General features: G+C 41.8%; 2 protein-coding genes across 6 annotated transcripts in view; one reads left to right on the forward strand and one right to left on the reverse strand.

Moving 5' to 3' along the window:
- The window catches only part of LOC132214257 (protein adenylyltransferase SelO-like), a 64,794-nt gene extending 63,075 nt beyond the window's left edge, over positions 1 to 1,719 (forward strand). For all 5 annotated transcript variants that reach the window (XM_059661169.1, XM_059661197.1, XM_059661207.1 and 2 more), the window contains one exon: positions 1,028 to 1,719. In XM_059661169.1, coding sequence (XP_059517152.1) covers positions 1,028 to 1,150 — 123 coding nt within the window. In that variant the 3' untranslated portion in view covers positions 1,151 to 1,719. The remainder of the gene's footprint in view (positions 1 to 1,027) is intronic.
- Positions 1,720 to 9,534: 7,815 nt separating this feature from the next.
- The window catches only part of APBB1IP (amyloid beta precursor protein binding family B member 1 interacting protein), a 111,080-nt gene continuing 102,893 nt past the window's right edge, over positions 9,535 to 17,721 (reverse strand). Inside the window, exons 13-14 of the mRNA XM_059661374.1 lie at positions 12,731 to 12,834; positions 9,535 to 10,378 (exon numbers count right to left, since the gene is read on the reverse strand). Coding sequence (XP_059517357.1) covers positions 9,872 to 10,378; positions 12,731 to 12,834 — 611 coding nt within the window. The 3' untranslated portion in view covers positions 9,535 to 9,871. The remainder of the gene's footprint in view (positions 10,379 to 12,730; positions 12,835 to 17,721) is intronic.

The following is a 17,721-nucleotide window of genomic DNA, read 5'->3' on the forward strand; positions in this document are numbered from 1 at the left end:
CTAGTAGGGGAGATCAGATAGATTTAAGACCGATTTTAAATAAAAGGATGTGTATAGAAAGTACCTGGGGAGAGTTGAAGAAGGGCTCTAACATTGATGACGATGCAGTCTTTCTATTTAAAATATTGGTAGGATAGTAGTATTCTCTATTTGATCTCTTGGCTTTACTTTCTTATTATAATCATCCACTGTTTTCTATCAGAACTATGCATTTTCTTAATGCAAGAAAGTGATAAAACCACTGGGAAAATAGTTTAAATTGAGATATAGTTAACATATAATGCTATATTAGCTTCAGGTGTACAACATAATGATTCTTGCAAAATTATCACCACAATAAGTCTAGTTAACATCAATCACCATATGTGGTTACAAAAATCTTTTTTTTCCTTGGGATGAAGACTTTTAAAATTTACTCTCAGCAGCTTTCAAATATGCAATATTGTATTAAATATAGCCACCATACTGTACATTACATCTCCATGATTTAATTATTTTATAACTGGATGAAAATATATATTTCCCCTAGAATTATTGTTTAAAGAAGTGTGTTCTTTGATGCCTCAGTTTATAACCATGGGGCAAAATTGTAATATTTGTTACTTAAAATTTCTATTTTTCCACAGAAAATTCCATAGTACTTGGGGCAAAATGAGGAAGCAGGCTCAGTAGGAATCAGGCCCTTGATTTGTAATGATTGAAAATTATTGACATTGTTTTATTTTTTCCAATATTTCAGAAAATTATAATCCTCTAACTGCTGTGAATTTTAATAATCAGGATATATATGTAGTCTTCATGACACTGTACATATTCACTCTCCTGTTTTAACATAAAACTAGTACTTAAGGAACTTTCTATGGAACAATAGAAATTTTAAGTAACAAATATAATTGAAGTTTTAATAAAATGTAAAATGTTTAAACATTTTGAAACAAATTTAAAATGTCCCTTGTTAGAAATTTAGAAAACTAATAAGGGTCCTAATGGAGAAAATTTATATTTATCTATATAAATTGTTTACCAGGTCTATCTTCTGCAGCAAGTTCTTCAGCATCCTTTTCAGAAGCATTCTGCAGCTGAGAAAGCAGGCTACTCCTCACCTACTCCTGCTTGGGCTAGAGATCTCAGAGTTAGCTGCTCATCTTGATTTGGAAAAAAGAAATTAAAGAATACTTCTGTCATTGAACTTAACATAGAATAATTAATTTGATAAATTCTTATCTACATTTTGATGAAAATCCTGAAGTTCATAATGATTATATATAAAAATATTCTTAACTAGATAAACTGGACCTATTTTTTGTAACATCTCTGTGATCATTCCCACCCCCCACCCCCCAAAGCTGCTTTATTATATACTTGAGTTACAGGAAGTTACATCACATCTGGGAGGGCCTTTGACATCAAGAGATCCATCCCCTTAACACTGGGTGGGAGAGTCAAACTGGGTGGTGTCCAGTCTTTGTCTGGTCCCGCCTCCAGGGCGGGGCTTTTACCCTCACAGGGAATCCAGCCGATGTAAATTAAGCCAAGTGTATTCTACCGGCCCTTAACACCTCCCCCTTTTTAAACATATTTTTGCAGCTAAAATCAAAAGCAAAACCTTACATCAAGAACAAGGCTTTGACTAAAAACTAATAACAAATTGATATCAATGCAAACACAATAATAATAGAGAAATCAAACTACAGCTACGTCAATATTCTTGCTACTGATTGAAAAATCTCTTTTGCTGCTGGTGTATATTTGCTCAGTGTCCTTAGAGTTGATTGTGCAATGTCTTATAGAAGACTGGCAGCTAACCAATGTCAGCATGGCCAGAAACATGGTTGAGGTAGTAAATTCTGCCTTCTGTCGGCTTTAGTAGTTAACTCCTTCTGCATCACTGTCATCAGGGCAACTCTCAGTCCCTTGAACGATGGGGCAAGCAGCTTCTCTGGGTCCATCATGGCGACGCACGTAACGCTCTCGCATCCAGATTGGCTGTGCTGTTCCTTCTGGAAAGATAAAAAATGCCACCTCTTCTCGACATTATTATTGCATCTGATAAAATTTTTGTATGGTTTTTGCCTTCTTCAACCAGGCTAACTTTGGTGGAGGCTATTGTACAGAGGCCTGATGCCTTTTGGCTGCTGTACAACCCTCCGCATTGCCATTCAAAAAATTTTAAAATATAAAGCAAAAAATTTTTAAGTATAAAATCATGACTGAGTTTGCATTTGAGGTGAGACATAACTTCTGTCTCCCCCTTTTTGTTTTAATAATTGCATCTTAATAGTACAGTTGGTTTACTTCAAAATAGCTTGAGAATTAATAAATGATACTAGTTTTATGATAAATTTGATATTGCTGACAAAAATACTGAAAACAGAATTAGCGTACATGAATCCATTGTCCGTTTTTAGCTTTAAGGGAGGTCCTAGTACCGTAAAGGCAATAATTAATTATGTGCTAGGCACTCTTCCCTGTTGCTTTTCCTTAATACATCTTGATAAGTGAAAGCTTTTTGAAGGGTTTGAGTCCTTTTAAGACTCGTTAATTCACATTTGCAGACGTCAGCAGATTACTGCTAACATGGAAAGAAGGATGTTCTCAGGTGTTCCTGGGCTCTTGGTCACTTCTGGGCTCCTTGCTGTCCACTTCGTCCTCTTCCCACTTCTTATCTTCAGTGGGATGCTTGGGATCATTGCTATCTGTGGGCCGGGCGATTGATTATCTGCAGCTGTAAGGCGTGTCTCCAGGTGTGGACTCCTCTTTAAGTTGGCCAGTTCCTCTCTCGGGTCCATGTTGAAGTTAATATTTCTTGTGGGAATCCACATGAGGTTTGAGAAATTTTCTTTTCCGTTCTGTGGTGGCCGCAGTACTCTGGGCGATCCCTAAAGAAATGCCTAACCTCCTTGCTTTGCCACCCCCCCCCTCCCCCCCCCCCCCCCCCCCCCGCCGAGCCCCACGCTGGGTGCCAGAATATACCAAGCAGTTTCCTGGGGCTGTCTTCTTCCCGTGTCCTGCACGGAGAAGGAGACTTCAACCGGTTTGTGCAATCTAGGAGGCGCTTTCGGGATTGAAGAAATAATGAAAGAGAGACATAAAATAGATTAAAGGCTTGGGCTGGGTGTGGTGCCTGCCCTCCGGAGGGACAGGCAAAGAGAGCCTACCCTCTGAAGGAACAGAGCACACAGAGCCATTTTTGTTTGAATTAATAAGTGTAGTGGAATAATGAAGTGTTTTTGGAAAATCACGAATTATCCTCAATAACTGAGAAATCTTGATAATATTTTAATTTGTAAGTATTCATCTAATACTATGTACCCAGTACTTTGGGACACATCTAATAAGTATAATAATTTCACTGTACTCTAGAGCTTTGTTTTGTCTATTATGGTCATTCTCAAACATTAACTAAAGAAAAGAGCATAGTTCAATGAACCTCATCCAGCTTATCAATCATCAATGCATGACCAATCTTGCTTCATCTACACCCCTACACACTTCCCTCAAGTTCCTAGATACTATTTTAATTGAGGTATAATTTATATATCTCCAAGTATTTTAAAGCCCTGCCGGTTTTTCTCAGTTATTAGAGCATCAGCTCACAGACTGAAGGGTGGTGGGTTTGATTCCAGTCAAGGGCACGTACCTTGGTTGCAGGCCTGATCCTTGGCCCCCATCAGGGCACATGTGGGAGGCAACTAATCGATGGGTCTCAAATGGATGATTCGCTTTCTAAAAATCAATGAAAAAAAAAATCCCCAGGTAAGGATTAACACACACACACACACACACACACACACACACACACACACACACACAAACACACACACAAGAATTTCCCAGCCCTGACCGGTTTGGCTCAATGGATAGAGCGTCGGCCTGTGGACTGAAGGGTCTCAGGTTTGATTCCGGTCAAGGGCATGTACCTTGGTTGTGGGCACATCCCCAGTAGGGGGTGTGCAGGAGGCAGCTGATTGATGTTTCTCTCTCATCAATGTTTCTAACTCTCTATCCTCTCCCTTCCTCTCTGTAAAAAATCAATAAAATATATTAAAAAAGAATTTCCCAGACATTCTTTCATTTAGTTTATAGAAATTTCTGTATGCATCTCCAAACATTAATAATTTAAACACATACCCATGATACCATTATCATCTTAAGAGAATTAACAACTACATCCCTAATGCATGAAACCAAATAGCCAATTTTCAAATTTTTCCCATTATTTTATGTTATCAGCATTATCTTTATATATAAAAGGCTAATATGCTAAGTGTCCATCTGGGTAATGACATCATGTAGCAACACCCACTTCCTCTCCCTAGCAACTAGCCTCCTTTTGGAGTTTCTTTAGCCCAACTTGCTTTATAGCCAGGTGGAAACATTTTACATTTTAAGCAAATGTCTGAAGTGTTTTCACTTGCCTAATCTCATTTGATCCTCACAGAAGTCCTGGAGTAGGTAGATAGAAGACTTGGTGGAATCCTATTTTCTTTTCATTAGCTGGAAAAACAGAGATTTAGAAAGCTTAGAAACTTGACCTGACTGAAAAGAAGTAAGAAATGGTGGACCTTGAAAATGACTTCAGGTTTTCTCACTGCGCAGAATATAGTCAAACACTACTACAATTAAAATTTTACCCTTTGTTCTCCCTGTGTGATCTACTGTAAGAGACAGTGAGGGTCTAGGAAAGGCCTGACCCCACTCCAAGTCATGTAAAGGACATGAACTTGGCTTATACCCCAGTTCTTGTGATCTAGGCAAGCAGACATTTTGTCATAGCAACTGTTTGTTATAGCAACTGTCAAACATAGATGGAACTAGACAAAGCTTGCCCAGTCTTGCCCAGCCTGTAACGATCTGCTACTTCCCTATGATAGGCCAAGCCCTAATAGTGATCTATGAAGCATGACCAGCCACAGCTTAGCTATAAAACGGTGTGTGTAAAAAATAAAGTTACTGGTGCCTTGTGCCAGTCCTCCTAACCCCGGTCTCTTGTATTTCATCCCACACCACCTCTACCCTGCGGGACCCTTGGGAGCGGGCCTCCACAATCTACAATAATAATATGCTTCGTGTTGATATTTACTGCTGTGTTGCTGACAATTACCTGAAAGAGAAGTTGGAGTGCTTCACTGGGCTGGAAAAAGTTTAGCTAAATCAGAAAGCAGGTCTAATCAAGTTTATTCTTTATCTATAAAAGGCTAAGTTGATTCACGCATGCACGATACATATAAAGCTCTCACTGGCACAAATTTCACAAATTGTGTTTTCATCTGTTATTGTTGACCATGAATTTGGTTGACACTTCTATAGTGAAAGGGCAAATAGCGATATTAAAATATTTCTTTTAATCATTTTCCTTTCAATGTGCACGAATTCGCACACTGGGCCACTAGTTATTTTATAATTGTTTATTTGAATTGGGATACACATAGGGACTGCACATTAAAATTAAATAATAAAACTTCTTAAGTTTATTTTAAATTTTTTTTATTGATTTTAGAGAGAAAGAGGAAGGGAGAGAGAAAGAGAGAGAGAAAGAAACATTGATTTGTTGTTCCATTTATTTATGCATTCATTGATGGTTCTTTTACATGCCCTGCTTGGGGTTCAGAGCTGCAGCCTTAGCTTTTCAGGACAATGCTCTAATTAACTGAGTTTTTAAAATCTGGCCACATCTTTTTTTCTTGCAATTTTTTGTTTAGTTTTGAAGAAACCAGATAATTTATTCTGTAGTGTTTCCCAGTCTGTATTTTGCTGATTGCATCTCTGTGGTATTAACATGTTGCTGCATCCTTTATCTATATATATAAAACCCTAATATGCAAATAGACCAAATGGTAGATCAACAAAATAACTGGTTGCTATGATGTGTGCTGACCACCAGGGGACATACGTGGAATATGGTGGGCGTCGGCTGTGGTGGGATGGTGAAGCAGGTGAGTGGGGGCGCCAGACCAAGGTGGGGCGCTGGTTGCTGTCATTGGGGTGAGCCTCTGGTGGTTACTGAAAATCCTTTGCTCCCGCATGCCATGGTTCCACCTGGCGCTCACACCTGCTGCCAGTGCCAGCCCCGCTCACACCCTCTGCTGGTGCCTGGCGCCGGCCCTGATTATGTTGGCACCGTCAGTGAGTGCGAGTGGCAGCTGCTAGCCCCAATTTCCCCTGAGGGCTTCTCCACCTCGCCCTGCTCCTGAGGGGTAATGGAGGCACCAGCTGTTGCTCACACCTGCTGACAGCGCTGGCTCCGCTCGCACCTGCTGCTGGCCCCAATCACTCCATGCCGTCAGTGTGTGGGAGCAGCGGCAGCAGTGGGAGCGGGGCTGCTGGCAGAGAGGGGACCAGGGGCCATGGTGGGAGCAGCCAGGTGGGGGCACAAAGGATGGGTTGAGACCCACCCCTGTACCCACCACAGCCTAGCAACCCACAATTCCTTTCAAGGTGCACGAATTTGTGCACTGGGCCCCTAGTATTTCTATAAATCTAGAGCTTGATTCAGATTCATATATGATAGAAATACTTGCTATCAGGAAGCAAAATGTTATGTACTTCCACCAGGTCTCTTTTTGTAATATCAGTACCATTGACAATTAATCACCTTGACCCACTGATTCAATAAGGTTGTTGATGATGACAATCTAACCCTATCACTCATTTATTAGAAATCCTTCTAAAAAGGAAAATTTTCTATCATTAGTTATTTGGTTATCCTGAGATACAGAAAGGCAAACTAACGAGTGGGTTCCCAAGCATGTTAGTGTCAGTATCAACTCTTGAATTTAAGCATATTTTATGTTTTATACAATTGCATTTATTATCTTTACTGATGTACAAAGTGTCCCATGTTTGGTCAGTGAGATTTTATTCATATCGGCTCCTTTGGACATAATCTTAAAAGTTTTTGATAACTTCCTTGTTTTCTGGTGTGTACGATGTTTCAGGTTCACCCTTTATATTTCTTACCTTATCCCTGAAATAAATTACTAGCAATGTAAAGAAAGAAATATCATTCATGTGCTAAAAAAGGAAAGAAAATAGAATCATATAAAATGCGTAGCTCTTTGGCAGGTGATGTCAGGAATGGCAGTATGAGATCCTCTTGGCCTCTCACCTTGAAGTTTTAACAATTTGAACAGTTATAACTCAACAAATGATTACCCTGCTCAGCACAAAAATACACTGGAGAGAGCCACACATTGAAACATCTAAAGGTGGGTAAATGGAACAAAAAGGGAAGGCCAAGAGGAAGAGTGGTTGATAGAGCCAAGGATGCAGCCTGGCAGCTGGGAGCTCACAGCAGGTGCCGCAACCTTTTGCAGCAAGGATTCAGGATCTGGAGAAGGGGCTGCGCATAAACGGATATACTAGACAAGAAATATAAATTTAGAAGGCATGGGGAGAGCCAGGTGAAGACCTTACTCTCTAGCGAAGAGGTTCCTCGAATCTCTGGAACCACAGCTTTTTATTTACTAGAATACACATTTGCCCTTTAGTAAAGCAAACACTCATATCAAAGGTAAGTTTTGGTGAACAGTAAAAGATTATCAGGTCAGGGGATTGCCTGGAGCCATCATTGTCTCAACAGAACAATTGGTGCATAACTTTTAGCCCTTGCTAAAGCCCAAGGTCCATCAGCCTTCTATGTTCCCTGCTGCACTTTCATGATAGTGTAGACAATGGGTAGCTTCTAGCAAGCAGGGCTTTGCTGGAGAGGGGAGGAATCTTGTGGTGGCTGACACTCTCTCAGCTAGGAGTAGCAAAGGGACTAGGTGGGCACTCCAGCAGGAGTGAGGAGTATGAGCTGTGGCTGAACCAAGAGACCTGAGCAAGGACACATAGCACGGGAGTGTGCTGTGGTTGTCAGGCAGTGGGCATTTCAGACAGAAAAACAACTATGGAGACTGGTTGCCTCCCCTTAGCCTCCCATAATGCACCTCTCTTTGCCCTTGGTGTCAGGTTGTGGAGCACATTGTCTGTGAGCCCAAAAACTGGCCCTACAGAATAGCATTTCTCCCTAAGTGAAGGGTGCACTCTGTGACCAGTTCCAGGATCAGGGTATAAGGGAGACCCCTATAAATTAAATTAAAATAAAATGCTCACTTAAAACACAAAAGGCAGAAAAAGAATGGAAGACAAATATAGGAACAAAGAACAAGGGCAACTAGTAGAAAACAGTACCAAATATGGTAGATGTTAATCCAGTGATGTCAGTAATCAATTTAAACAGCAATGTTGTAAGCATACCAATTAAAAGGCAGAAATTATTAGAGTGGATCAAAAACCAATATTTTTTATTGCTTTTTCCCTGTGAAGGAAGGGTATGTTGTGGAGACATTAGGAGACGCGGCTATCATCCAGCTCTGGGGGATCTAGGGTAAGTACATCTGCAGGCCTGATGTCTTCCTAGGTTTATTTTTGTAATAAACCTTTTAATGACTAAATTAAGCATTATACTTTCAAAGTGACAACAGAACCTTCACAATATTCAAATCATGTCAGTTTTGTATGCTCCCAGAGGAAGAAGCAGGGGAGGGAAACTCACTTTGTTTTTATTGGGTTCTCTTTGAAGCCCATGACAGCCATCTCTCCCATACCCTTCCCAGCACCCAGGTGTATTCTCTGGGTGCTCTTAATCCACAGTGATGAGTCCCAGTACCTCTTTTGTCAAGTTTCAGCTGCAAATGATTTGACAAGGAATGACCCTTAACTCACCCCAGGCCAATGAGGTTCTGTTTTAGAGAATTTTCCCCTTTCATTTTTCTGAAAATTCTGAAAGTCATGGAGGTGAAGGCGGAAAATATGCATCAAGACGACTGAGCATGTCAAACTTGTGGCCCATGGGCTGCATGCAGCCCACAACAAATATTTTTGTGGCCCAGCCAATATAATGGTATGTAAGGAACGTTTTAATAAAAATTTCATAACTTAATTTTTATAATATCCTGTTATACATAATTATTAATGAACTACAATGTTCGCTAATGACTGATTATTATAATCGTGTTGCATTCATTTCTCTTATGTGCTTTGTGCAGGCGCACCATTTCTCCCCTCATACTAGCAGCGAATATTTTAGCAGCCGATTGCCACGTCATTAGTCTTGGACTGACTTGTTTGGTGTGCGCAACAGGAAATATTTCATTTTCGGAGAACAAGAAAAATAGGTTTATTTGCATTACAATTATTAATTTGTGCAGTTATTCAGTGTCTGGTAAGTTAATGTTCAAGAAAAAATATTAATTTTTATTAAAATGTTCTATTATTTTATGTTAACTCTTACTCATTTATTTCAGCCTTTTGTATTCAGCATGTCTCTATAGAAATAAACCTACATTTCTATGAAAATTGAAGCTTTTGTTTTTTTGCGGCCCACATAAACTTAAACCCTATTTGGCCCATGTTAGCCTTTGAGTTTGACATGCTTGCTTTAGAAGGTGTGGGATTTGTAAAACTCTTTTTAAAAGATCAAGTATATTATTAAAAGTGTGAATATTGCATTAGATTCATACATTGATATTTCTAGAAATACCATCTTCTGGGGGAAAATTTAAACTTTTATTAATTTGATGCTCTGAACATCATAAAATAAATGAACATAAAACATTATTTTGGTTAACTTGGAAAGCAAGATACATTCCACTGACTTGGAAGTCACAGGAAAGATATGTACATGTAGACAGGTATTCTAAATTCTGTGTTAGGTTAATAGTTATGAATGTACTTGAGAACAGTGAAACGTTTTACATCATTTCTAGTCAGAATACTTCAATATTTTATCTAAAATGATCAAGCTGTCATGACAATAAAGTAAGAAAGCTACATCTGTGTTTAGAAGTGATTATACCGATCACACAAAGATACCTGTATGTTTCCCTTAGGGCAAGTTGCCTCTTTTCTTCTGCAAAGCTTTCATGAGATCTGACATGAAATCCTGCTCCCCGCCCCCTCCCGCCCCCGCGCTGGGTGGTCCTGGGTTCTCGTGCCTCTTTGGGGGAATGGGAGGCCTTTTGGTGGCAATGGGGGGCGGCCTCGGGGATTCGGGTGCCAGGGCAGGTGGTAGTGGAGGAGGGGGCGGTAATGACCCCGCATCCCCTACAAATGACGGCGGAGGGGGAGGCACAAAGTCTGGGGGCTCATCGTTAAAATCAGGGGGTGGTGGCGGGAGCTCTTGGTCCTCCAGAGGTGGGGGCGGCGGCGGTGGCGGCAAAAAGTCATCGGGTGGGGCCGGGAAGCTGGTGCCCTTGGCCTTGGCGGGTATCACTGGGCTGCCGCTGGCATCTGAGGACCGCCGTATGGGAGGCGGCGGTGGCATGCTGGACTTCGGACGGTGATGGACCTTGGGGGTGCCTGGGTCCTGTTGACCAAGAGCTGGCTTCTTGTCCTTTAACAAAGCAACAACAGCATTATTCTGGACAGGCAGCCACAGTAGAGAAGACATTTCCATTGACGTGTGAGGTCTGGCTGGCTGAGGCAGTGTCTGCTCCTGGGAGCCCCAGACCCCCAGTCCCTGAGACTACAAGGTTGTTTCAGGAGTTCATCTTTCCTCTGGGACAGGAGACAGACTCCAAAAGGCCTTTAACATTATCACCTGGGGCACTAGCCTACCCTGTCTCCTGTAAATGCAAGACTGCACCACAGCACTGCAGGAGGAGTTGTCTACTGTATTTAGACTATATATGTATCTCCTCAGAACCACTGTTATCTTTAAAAGAGCTTAAGTGGGATGGAGCTTAGCTACCGGGGAGGTATCCTCAGGAATTAAAAAGGAAGTAAAGGTGCTCTCCTGGAATTCCCACTTACGCCCCAGGGTGCAGGCATATGCATCCATAGCGTTTTTCTTGGTCTGGATTGGGCTGTGACCCCTGTCCAAGCTCAGGGGTCAAGAGCAGGTGTCTCTACAATTATTTTGCCCTTGCTACTATATACCCTCAGTGGCAGAGAGGTGGTTAAGGAGTGTCCCAAAACCTTCCCCAAATCTCAAATGTTCTACTTTCGAAGGGAAAAACAAAGCCAGGACAGTTCTCCGTGGACTACAGGTAACCCTTGTGTAAACCCACCATAAAGGCTGTCCGTCCCGGCAAGGACTGTTTCCCTGCTGGCACCTGAGAACAAAGGTGCCTTTTCCCAGGACTGTGGGGTTCTCGGGAGGAGCTAATTATAGGCTTAACAGCTTCAGGGGACCTGGCAGGTGGTAGAGCAGGAGTGTGCACACCTGGTCTAGAGTTTTAAGGATTTACCTTTTCCTGGCTGTGTGAAAACCAGCTGGCTAATTATAATCCCTATTATTATCTAGGGTTGTCTCAGGATTATGATGCAATCAAATGAAATAAACATGAGTGGTTCCAAAGAGGAAGATCATGAAGCATGTGCTATTGGTAGAAACCAGAACATCAAACTTGGCCAAAAGTTTGTTATCCTAACAAAAGCATGCCAATGGTAGTAGAGATCATAATAAATTATATTTGTGTAATGTAACTTCCCCAGAAATTTCAGGCAGCTGAATTGAATCCTTCTGTTTCAGTGATAATTATCATTGCAATTTACATTTTATCGGGGTTTCATTTCTTTCTTTCTTTGCCTGATAACCTCTTCCCAGTAAAGATTTCATTTAGAAGTTTTCTTCCCCTCACAAAGTGCCTTACAATAGAGTTTCTATTTTAGTTTATTTACTTAACATGATAAGCTAATTAACTGGTGATGTATTTTTTAAAAATTTCTGAACCGGCAGTTGGGGAATTGATGGTGACACATAATTAAGTGATTTCTATTCTGGGATCCTTAATTGCTTTCAGCTTTTAAAAGTGTTTGTCTTCAACTGGCACCACAGAAACCGTGAACATCACACAGCGGAAAGCACAGTGCGAGCTGAGATGGCAGAAACACAGCTTGTAACGTTACTTGTTTCCACCACTGGCTGACGGACACAATGAAAGGTGGAAATGAAGTGAAAATTTTTTAAAGCTGCAATTATTTAAGGTTGTTTTGAATCATACATGGGAAATATTCAAGGAAACTTGTATAGTGAATGGAAATGTTATCAACTGGGCTAGTAACTAAATTATAGCTTCTAGCTACAGTTTTTAGAAGGATTTAATGAATCTTCATTAACCCCCTCTACTGAGAAAAAAAAGAGTTATAGAGAATAGTATACCAATTTGGCTATTGTTTTGAAATGTGTTTTCTTCTCCATCACCCTGAGGATGTATGTAGAACATTAACAGAAAAATTTAAATGCACATTTTATAGTGAAATACTTTTAGTAGTAGTCTTCTAATCTGGTTTTGGAGCTCAGTAAGCATTTAATGTAGGGCTTCTGACTAACTTGTTGCTCTAATTTATTCAGAAAAAGTAAGTAGAAATCCCAAGGGCTTAAAACCCAGGAGCCACTTTCAGAGAGTCTAAAACCATTGACTAAACCAAGAAAATCGCTTCAGCCAGATACATGTAGCTAAATTAAAAAGAGTTGTCAATCCTCAGCATTAATATAAAAATTGTACATTTCCCCAAAGCAGTGTGATGACAGTTGGTTTAACTTTCCATTCCAGCCTATGTAATTTTAAGATAAAAAATATATAAAGCAATTATCTAAATGAAGTTATAGGGCCTTAGTCGTTGGAACTAACTACTGTATTCTCTTTTTAAAAGGCCAGTTATTAGAGCACCACTGATGGTTTGGAATGTGGGTTTACAGGGGACAGCTGGATAGAGGTGTGTCAGTTACTCTCGGGCCTACCTTAGTTGTGTCAATGTGTCTCTGGGCTTCCTCAGGAACAGCACTCGCTGGGTGTGCAGCCTGGGGAATCTGACCATTGGCCTGGGCGGTGCCTGCTGTAAGTCCTGAGAGGGAGGAAGAGAAACAAGATGAGTAGGGAAGACGTTCCAACATTCTTGAAAGTTCATCTGAAAATAGAAAGCAGTTTATAGCTCTAATGCAAAAGAAAGGGATTCATGGGCATAGTATGGTTAACCGGGAACCTTAGGAAAAATCCAAGGTTTTATGTCAGGACTTCTGGGAGGTTCAGCAGATGGTTCAGGAAAGTGAATGCTTTGTACAGGCTACAAAGTCTGGATTAACCGGAAGATAGTATGTTCCACTTTTAAACACTTTTTGGTCATTGGAGAATAAACCTTGAAAACCTCGTTCAAAATATTCCTGTTGTTGAAATGTATCTGGTTTCATACCCTGCTGTGTACAGGGGCAACTTTTGAACAATATCCTCAACAAAAAGTACTTTGGGTACAAAAACAGTAGAGGGAATTGAGCAAAATGTGCAGCTTCCCCAAAATACCCCTTTGCTTAGCCCATAAAGTTTGCAAGGGGCCGGTCCCACCACCCCGCCTGGCAAAGAGGGAGATGGCATCCTCTTGGGCAGAGTGAGATGGCTTAGGAAGGGGCATGAACAGCCCTTCCTGGGACTTTTTTGGAGATGAGAATCTTTGAACTAAGATTATTGCTGTGTGAAAAAATAAGCCCGGAGACTCCATGGTAATCGTTGCCACCTCACGGGGACAGTGCCTAAGAAAGAAACAGTATCTTGATGCTACCATGTCAACCTGGACCCTTTGGTGCCTGAAATGAGCCTAACCCTACCCTTCCTAGTTTTGTGCATTAATAAATCTCTACCCCTCGCTTTTGTTGCTTAAAATACATTGGGTTGGATTTCTCTCAGTTGCCATGTTAAGAAAGTAGTTGACTGACTGGCAGTAGTTGCTCAAGTCATGAAGTCATTTAATAAGTACCAAAAAAGTCTCCATGTCTGTTGCCCAATATGAAAGAAAAACTGCCATTTATCAAGAATGAATGGCCCTGGGCCAGTGTTTCTCAGTGGTTAGAGCATTGCCCTGTACACAGAAGGGTCTCGGGTTTGATTCCCAGTCAAGGCACGTACCTAGGCTGCAGATTTGATCCCGGGCCCTGGTAGGGGCATGTGTAAGAGGCAACCAATTGATGTTTCTCTCTACATATACATATTTTTAAAAATACGTTTTTTATTGACTTTTAGAGGGAGAGGGATAGAGAGGTAGAAACATCAATGAGAGAGAAACTTCATTAATAAACTGCTTCCTGCACATCCCCTACTGCAGATCGAGCCCGAAACCCGGACGTGTGACCTGACAGAAATCTAAACTGGAGATCTCTTGGTTCCTGGGTCAACGCTCAACCATGGAGCCACACCGGCCAGGCTCTGTCTCTTTCTGTCTCCGTTCCTCTAAAAATCAATGGAAAAAATATCCTCAGGTGAGGATTAACAACAACAACAACAAAAAATCAATGACTTATTGTTAAGCACTTTGGATGTAGAACAGTGCCTCCATGTTTTCTCAGTAGGTTGACCATAGCAGAAACACGTGGGTCCCATGTGGTTTATGCCTCCCAGCCAGTGACCTTGCACCACTTGGGCATGTTTCTCCAGGACTCTGGTTCAACAGTGTAAAGAAGAGAGGGCAGGAAAAGAGAAAGGGGAGTGTTAGGGTTTGGGGCACAACTAAAGAAGAGATACAGAGAGGAAGTTTAGGAAGAGGGCCACTGCATTGCTAATCAAAAAAAAGCAACCTCTTCCCCCCCCCCCCCCCCCATAAAGCCTTGGACAAGGAAGGCAGGGGGGTTTGTAGGGCTGAAATTGAGCAGACATCAAGGGGTTTGTATTTGAAAATTTGTTTTTTAGTCTGGGCAGATGTGCTAGGGAGGTGTCTTTATCAGCCTGTAAAACATGCTTAGAGCAGAAGTTATGAAAGAGTTCAAAAGACGCTTGTTTGAAGGGAACTGTCTACTAATTATCCCTGAGTTGTGAAAAACAACAAGGAGAAGGGGTATGTATGCAAGAATGTAGGCTTGAGAGCAGCTTACCTTGTCTTGCAGTTTGAATCAGAGGAGCTAACAATCTTTGGTTTGAAGTAACTACCAGGTGTTTTCATAAATTGTGGAAGGCCACAGAAAAGAAAAGAAAGGCCCCTTTTCTGTCCTTACAGGGAGGAGGTGGGCAGAAAGGGATTCTAGATCCGCAGAGAAAAGTTGCCAGCTAAAGCTGAGGCGGCATCAGGCAGAATGGGCCCTGGGCTTACTGCCTCCAGCCCTACCAAGTGAAGTCACAGCATGTTCTCCCAGGTACAGCTCGTGCCAGCTCCACACTCACCTCAGCCCCAGTCTTGTTCTGACCTACGGTGTGTAATTTCAAGGTCGGGGGATCACTCCTCTCTGAGGGAACCCCACTCTGTAGGCCAATGACTCAGGCAGGCAGCTGTGGGTGAAGGGGGCTCCTTGACCAGTGCCCCAAACAGCCTGAGGTTCAAGTAAGTGCAATCAGCCAGTAACTCCTGACCCCAAAGAACATTTAAAAAAAATGAGATTAAATTTCATATATTTCAAAAAAAATATATTTTATTGATTTTTTTACAGAGAGGAAGGGAGAGCGATAGAGAGTTAGAAACATTGATGAGAGAGAAACATGGATCAGCTGCCTCCTGCACACTCCCCACCGGGTGTGTGCCCCCAACCAAGGGATATGCCCTTGACTGGAATCGAACCTGGGACCCTTCTGTCTGTAGGCTGACGCTCTATCCACTGAGCCAAACCAGTCAGGGCAAAGCACATTTTTTAATAAAACACCATTTTTGAGGTTCACCTTAACTTTTTTTTTGTGGGGGAGTGGGTGGTGGAAGAATCATAGAGCTTGATTTTGACCAGGCCCTTTGGATGGACATAGGTCCCTGCAACATTTTTGGAGAGCCCTACTTATTTTGTGCTGTGAGTTCAGATGAAGAGAGAGGCTTTGAAAATAAATAATATTTGGCAAGAACTGAACTTGAAAAGAACTGAACTCAAGCAGGCCTCTGTTGCTAAGATGTGACCATGGTCACTGTGTATGTACATGTTTGTACATACTGAGAAGAATGAACTTCACCTTCTATTTGAAAGTGCTTCACTTCCTTCTAAACTCACCTTCCGTTCCTTCCACACTAGTCACTACTATAGAACTTAATATCCTACACAGCCAGTGCTCATGGCAATAAATTCTAAGATGTAAACAGAAAGAAAGTTTACATTGAGGACTTTTTTCTCTTTAGATGCTCACTGAAGCATCCTATATAATAAAAGGCTAATATGCAAATCAACCGAATGGTGGAATGACTGGTCACTATGATGCACACTGACCACCAGGGGGCAGATGCTCAACACAGGAGCTGCCCCTGGTGGTCAGTGCACTCCCACAAGGGGAGCACTGCTCAGCCAGAAGCCGGGCTCACGGCTAGCAAGCGCAGCGGTGGTGGCGAGAGCCTCTCCTGCCTCCGCGGCAGTGCTAAGGATGTCTTACTGCCGACTTAGGCCCGCTCCCTGCAGGAAGCAGCCCTAAGCTTCAGTCGGACATCCCCTGAGAGCTCCCAGACTGCGAGAGGGCACAGGCTGGGCTGAGGGACCCCCACAAGTGCACGAATTTCATGCACTAGTCCTCTAGTTTTATTAATAAGCAGGGGCGGCGCCCAGTATGGTTTATTTAAAAAAAATCTCAGCATGTTTGTTCTCTGTAGGGCTGGTGTCAATGACAGAACCTAAGGATTTTTGATAAATAAGACTCTACAGCAGCACCAACTTGGGTTAATTCACTAGCTACTAAGGCAGAGGTTCTCAACCTGTGGGTCGCGACCCCTTTGGCGGTCGAACGACCCTTTCACAGGGGTCACCGAAGACCATCCTGCATATCAGATATTTACATTATGATTCGTAACAGTAGCAACATTACAGTTATGAAGTAGCAACAAAAATAATTTTATGGTTGGGTCACAACATGAGGAGCTGTATTTAAAAGGCCAGAAGGTTGAGAACCACTGTACTAAGGGTTAGTCCATCATGTACAAGATCCATCTTTTTAATCAATGGAAATCTCATCTGACTGCTGCAATGGTGTTCTTTAAAAATTGGCTTTAAGCAATCATTTAGAAGGAATGGAACTAACATTTGTTGTGCATTTAGCATTAAGGACATTAACATACATTATTTTACTTAATCTTCAGAGAAACTCTGTTAGGACTATAGGGCAATACAATCCTTAATAGCCATTTATAAGCTTCCCACCACAGGGGAACATAACACCAGGAAAAATTCAATGGACTCCAGGAGCCAGACCATACAAGGAATTGAAACTGTCCTGAAAACACCTGATAGCACACCTGCATTCCATCCATATTTCACGCCTACCAGCTCAGCCCCTCAAACCCACTGATGACAATTTTCCCACCAGTGACTGCATATAAGGATGAAACTCCATCCTGGGTGCTGCCATCATCAACCCAATGTCCCCTTGGCTGTGTAGCCAGGTACTGTGTAGCCAGCCCTTCCCTTTGGATACCCTGTCCCCTGTCCCCTGTCCCCTGTCCCCTTCCCCCTTTCCTTAAACATATTCACTTTTCTTTAATCACCATATGAGATGGCTATTAAATAATTATTTCATTTGTTGTTACAACCATCTTCTAATTCCAGCTAAGCATCTATTATTTGCCAGGCATTGCACTTGGCTCTGGGGAAACCATAATGCACAAGACAGAAATGGCCCCTGGCCTCATGCTTTCCATCAGAGTCTAGAGCAGTGGTTCTCAACCTTCCTAATGCTGCGACTCTTTAATACAGTTCCTCATGTTGTGGTGACCCCCAATTTCATTGTTAGAAATTGAACATAATTAAAGCATAGTGATTAATCACAAAAACAATATGTAATTATATATGTGTTT

Source organism: Myotis daubentonii, chromosome 1, assembly GCF_963259705.1.
Source record: "Myotis daubentonii chromosome 1, mMyoDau2.1, whole genome shotgun sequence".
NCBI classification, from domain to species: domain Eukaryota; kingdom Metazoa; phylum Chordata; class Mammalia; order Chiroptera; family Vespertilionidae; genus Myotis; species Myotis daubentonii.